This window comes from Xenopus laevis, chromosome 9_10L, assembly GCF_017654675.1.
Source record: "Xenopus laevis strain J_2021 chromosome 9_10L, Xenopus_laevis_v10.1, whole genome shotgun sequence".
Classification (NCBI taxonomy): domain Eukaryota; kingdom Metazoa; phylum Chordata; class Amphibia; order Anura; family Pipidae; genus Xenopus; species Xenopus laevis.
This window is the reverse complement of record NC_054387.1, coordinates 5,851,578-5,857,577: the sequence shown is the minus strand read 5'-3', so window position 1 is coordinate 5,857,577 and position 6,000 is coordinate 5,851,578. Positions and strand designations below refer to the sequence as shown.

The 6,000-nt window shown below is 38.0% G+C and overlaps 1 protein-coding gene and 1 pseudogene across 1 annotated transcript; both read left to right on the top strand.

Moving 5' to 3' along the window:
• Positions 1-208: 208 nt before the first annotated feature.
• Positions 209-1,786, top strand: LOC121398296 (annotated as a pseudogene).
• A 1,490-nt stretch (positions 1,787-3,276) lies between these two features.
• On the top strand, positions 3,277-5,008 carry LOC121397942 (Ig-like V-type domain-containing protein FAM187A). The gene has a single exon (XM_041576253.1). The coding sequence runs from the start codon at positions 3,701-3,703 to the stop codon at positions 4,970-4,972; it is 1,272 nt and encodes a 423-aa protein (XP_041432187.1). The 5' UTR covers positions 3,277-3,700; the 3' UTR covers positions 4,973-5,008.
• Positions 5,009-6,000: the final 992 nt, after the last annotated feature.

Genomic DNA, 6,000 nt, shown 5'->3' with positions numbered 1-6,000 from the left:
TCTGACAACACACTTGTTTAGACCTTTCTAACAAGGTAAGTTATAGAAGTTAATTGTATCTATTAAATTGACACTATGGGTCAACAAAATGTCTTTGAATATATAGATATGTGTAATATTTAATAAGAAGGCAAGTTATGGAAGCAGATTATATCTTATAGCTGGACATTACTGGGAAATCAAACTGTATTTAACTGTATTACTGGGGGTTCAGAGGCAGTTGGAGGAAATGCTCTATTGTAGGTTTTCTTGTCATTCCCAGTTCATTAGACTAATTGCTGTATTTTGTTTGTGTTTCAGAAATTACACCAAGAAGAAAATGAATACACTTTTTATTATCATTATTCTGATACGGATAACATTCCAAATGATTGCTTTAGAAAGCGATGCAAAGATTGATTTACCCAAGATGGACTGTCCTGCCACCTTAATGTTTGAGCAGATTGCATTTCTGCAGGATATGAATGTTGAACTTCCTTGCCGATGTAAGCCTGATGGCACCACATCAGTGATATGGTACTACAAAAGGCATCTTAACAGCAAGCACATCACATTGTTTAAGGATAGCGTCAAAGATAAAGTGATAGTGGATAGTGCAAGAGATAAGGACCAAAACGATTTGTATGCAAGGTTTGATGTCATCGACTTAGACCTCACGATTGTCGGCGCCCATCCTGATGACTCTGGCATTTATATCTGTGGCTCAAAGACAGGCGAGTTCTATTATGGTTATGAACTTGATATCCAGCGATCCACTGATGCCCGAGTGATATTCAGTGACAAGGATGAGCAACCCCTTCCAGATATTAATACAGACGGATTTCAAGCCTACACCAGTTTTGGACAATGGTCCAAATGCGATCGATGTGGAGTTAGAGGAGAGCAAAGGAAATTGGGCCTGTGCACTGCCAGGAGCCCGTACATGAATCCACGTTTCCAAATCAAAGGCGACGACGTTTCATGTGGTTCAGACGCCGTCCCTGAAAGATTCAAGCCACTGATTGCCAATCGGCCAGCGGAGATATTTTTCAGGAGTTGCGAAGTCGCCTGTGCCGAGAACAAAACCAGGCATGCTGGGAAAAGTTGTGAATGCCGCAAACAATCTGTCAGCGTATTTGAAGAAACGCTTTGGTTTTCTTCCAACACACAAGTTGCCCACTCAGAAGTATGTTTCTACTTTGGGTGGAAAAGTGACGTTTACATGTCCAGGATCAAAACCAGACGATGCAGTAGCCTGGGACAAAGATGACGAGAGATTGTACCACAGCGAATACCTGATAGGAACAAGCAAATACATGAACCTTTTCATTGACCATGGGAACAATCTACACATTAAATTTGCACAATTCACGGATAAAGGACTGTACACTTGCTGGCTTAACGGAAAGCAAATATCATCTATCAAGTTGACTGTGAGCAAAGAACCACCCAAGCGCCGCAAACTCACCGATGCAGACACCCTTTTTGCTGCCAAGGTCCTTGGCTTCTGTTTTCTAGTCTGCACAGTATTATTTTTTCATCATCTTTTTCATCAAGTGTTGCTGCTACTACTGCAAATGCTGTCCTAAATTCAGTCCTGAAAATGAAGTTTAAAAACTGCCAAGCCTACTAAGATGTTCCTAGAAAAACGTGAAACTAATATTTTTTATTTTTAACATTTTAACTAACTCAATAAACTTTTTATAAAAAAAATAAATCATCGTGTCCTATTTTCATTGTATAGTGACTTCTGCAACCTTTTAAAATGAAGAGGAATGAGGTGGGGTTGGGCAAAATGTCCAGGATATTTCAGGCCACCAAGTTGAAGAATAGTCATTTTCTTTACTGCTGTTATTGATTGGGGTATTTGTTCTTAATTGCAAGGGTTGTGGAAACAAGTTTATAATGAGGATTAGTCCATAAGGAGCCAACATCACATGGGGCTAATCTTGGAATTTCATCCAGTACAACCCAAGCTACTTCTTTATTCGGTTTTTCTTTGCTGGGTCTTTCTCACTCCTCCTGTTACACCAAGTTAGAATCCTCAATATCAATATGTACATGGACAGGTGAGCTCAGTTGTGATCTGACAACACTCTTGTTCAGACCCTTATAATAACCAGGCAAGTTTATGTTATGGAAATTCATTATATATATATTCAAAGTATTATAAATTATTATAATTTGTTTTATTATAATTATTATTATTAGGATTTTTGGTTGTATTATTAGTAGTAGTATTGTTATATTATTGTTGTTATTAATATTATGGATTAGGTAGCTGTAAATATCAAATAGACATATTATTCAGTCGGTTTTGTTACTGCCTGAGAATTTTACAATTTTCAGACTCTAATAATGAGAGTTATTAATTTACACAATTGCATTTAAAAGGAAAAAGTATTTGGGATTCTTTTTTTTAATGGTTTTGAATTTTAAGCTAGAAATTATTGTTTGTTATCCAACTTTATGATGTCATTGCAATGTCATTGTGATGTCATTGCAATGTCATTATGATGTCGTTTGCAGTGTCATTGTGATGTCATAATGGTCCCTGTGCTATATATAAGGCTGTCATGTGACAGGTGAGCTCAGTTGTGATCTGACAACACTCTTGTTCAGACCCTTCTAAACACCTACTTATAACCAGGTAAGTTTACGTTATAAAAATTAATTCTATCCACTCAAGCTATTATTATTATAGCACATGAGTTGTTTATGGGTGGGCTGAAGTTAAAGATATAACGCTTGTCGTGTATAGTTTGATTATTCACTCAGTGTTCAGACACTAAGCTGAATGTGGTTAGCTCCCATTCTGTTTGTTCATCATGCACTGTGATGTCATAATGGTCCCTGCACTTTATATAAGGCTGTCATGTGACAGATGAGCTCAGTTGTGATCTGACAACACTCTTATTCAGACCCTTATAATAACCAGGCAAGTCTATGTTATGGAAATTCATTATATATATTCAAAGTATTCTAAATGATTGTTATTTGTTTTATTATTAGGATTATTGGTTGTATTATTATTAGTAGTAGTAGTATTGTTATATTATTATTGTTGTTATTAATAATATGCATTAGGTGGATGTACATATCAGATCTATTATTCAGTCTGTATTGTTACTGCCTGAGAATTTTACAATTTTCTGACTCTAATAACAAGAGTTATAATTCATGCAATTGCATTTAAAAGGAAAAATTGTTTGGGAAAAAACATTTTTGATGGTTTTGAATTCAAGCTTGAAATTATTGTTTATTCTCCATCCTTTATGATGTCATTGCAATGTCATTGTGATGTTGTTGCAGCGTCATGATGTCATTGCAATGTCATTGTGATGTCATAATGGTCCCTACACTATATATTTAGCAGGCTAGCAAGCCAAAGCTCAGTTGTTTTCTGACAACACACTTGTTTAGACCTTTCTAACAAGGTAAGTTATAGAAGTTAATTGTATCTATTAAATTGACACTATGGGTCAACAAAATGTCTTTGAATATATAGATATGTGTAATATTTAATAAGAAGGCAAGTTATGGAAGCAGATTATATCTTATAGCTGGACATTACCGGGAAATCAAACTGTATTTAACTGTATTACTGGGGGTTCAGAGGCAGTTGGAGGAAATGCTCTATTGTAGGTTTTCTTGTCATTCCTAGTTCATTAGACTAATTGCTGTATTTTGTTTGTGTTTCAGAAATTACACCAAGAAGAAAATGAATACACTTTTTATTATCATTATTCTGATACGGATAACATTCCAAATGATTGCTTTAGAAAGCGATGCAAAGATTGATTTACCCAAGATGGACTGTCCTGCCACCTTAATGTTTGAGCAGATTGCATTTCTGCAGGATATGAATGTTGAACTTCCTTGCCGATGTAAGCCTGATGGCACCACATCAGTGATATGGTACTACAAAAGGCATCTTAACAGCAAGCACATCACATTGTTTAAGGATAGCGTCAAAGATAAAGTGATAGTGGATAGTGCAAGAGATAAGGACCAAAACGATTTGTATGCAAGGTTTGATGTCATCGACTTAGACCTCACGATTGTCGGCGCCCATCCTGATGACTCTGGCATTTATATCTGTGGCTCAAAGACAGGCGAGTTCTATTATGGTTATGAACTTGATATCCAGCGATCCACTGATGCCCGAGTGATATTCAGTGACAAGGATGAGCAACCCCTTCCAGATATTAATACAGACGGATTTCAAGCCTACACCAGTTTTGGACAATGGTCCAAATGCGATCGATGTGGAGTTAGAGGAGAGCAAAGGAAATTGGGCCTGTGCACTGCCAGGAGCCCCTACATGAATCCACGTTTCCAAATCAAAGGCGACGACGTTTCGTGTGGTTCAGACGCCGTCCCTGAAAGATTCAAGCCACTGATTGCCAATCGGCCAGCGGAGATATTTTTCAGGAGTTGCGAAGTCGCCTGTGCCGAGAACAAACCAGGCATGCTGGGAAAAGTTGTGAATGCCGCAAACAATCTGTCAGCGTATTTGAAGAAACGCTTTGGTTTTCTTCCAACACACAAGTTGCCCACTCAGAAGTATGTTTCTACTTTGGGTGGAAAAGTGACGTTTACATGTCCAGGATCAAAACCAGACGATGCAGTAGCCTGGGACAAAGATGACGAGAGATTGTACCACAGCGAATACCTGATAGGAACAAGCAAATACATGAACCTTTTCATTGACCATGGGAACAATCTACACATTAAATTTGCACAATTCACGGATAAAGGACTGTACACTTGCTGGCTTAACGGAAAGCAAATATCATCTATCAAGTTGACTGTGAGCAAAGAACCACCCAAGCGCCGCAAACTCACCGATGCAGACACCCTTTTTGCTGCCAAGGTCCTTGGCTTCTGTTTTCTAGTCTGCACAGTATTATTTTTCATCATCTTTTTCATCAAGTGTTGCTGCTACTACTGCAAATGCTGTCCTAAATTCAGTCCTGAAAATGAAGTTTAAAAACTGCCAAGCCTACTAAGATGTTCCTAGAAAAACGTGAAACAAATATTTTTTTATTTTTAACATTTAACTAACTCAATAAACTTTTTATAAAAAAAATAAATCATCTGTGTCCTATTTTCATTGTATAGTGACTTCTGCAACCTTTTAAAATGAAGAGGAATGAGATGTGGTTGGGCAAAATGTCCAGGATATTTCAGGCCACCAAGTTGAAGAATAGTCATTTTCTTTACTGCTGTTTATTGATTGGGGTATTTGTTCCCAATTGCAAGGGTTGTGGAAACAAGTTTATAATGAGGATTAGTCCATAAGGAGCCAACATGGCATGGGGCTAATCTAGGAATTTCATACTGGTACAGCCCAAGCTATTTCTTTATTCTGTTTTTCTTTGCTGGGTCTTGGTTACTCTTCCTGTTCCACCAAGTTAGAATCCTCAATATCAATATGAGTGTAATATCATTTTGAAAGGGGGGGTTTATTTTATTGGTTGGTTCCAGCCAAACCCAGTAGCTTTCACAGATTCCAGAGCCTACTATGTGAGTGATCCCCATGATTTTTAGCACCTTCTATGGCTGAGGTTCATAGACCTCCATAGGACTTTCAAGCTATAGTCAAGAGGCATGGCTATCCTAGCAAGACCAACGTTTTTAAATAGGGAAGAATTGGTAAAAAGATCATTATGTGGGTATGAAATATAGGTGTCGGTAGGGTATCAAAAAAAGCTTCCCTTGCTTTTCCAACTTCTGCTTGTCCAACTTCTAGTTGTATGATGATGCCACAAATCAGAATGTATAGTGAGTTTAGTTACAGGTTGGGTTCAGTAGCGAGTCTATTTTGTGCAGGTAGACTAATGTAAATAACTGGGTGATTGGTTCCCTATATCTCACAAAGGCCTGGGCCTAGGGTAACAGTGCCACTTCTGCACTGGGGATACATGGGAGATTTTGACAGCTGTTTGAAGTACTTGGCCACCCAATCAACAGTTGAGTCGCTTCCATTGCAGTGGGGTTGGGAGGGAGTAGATTGGC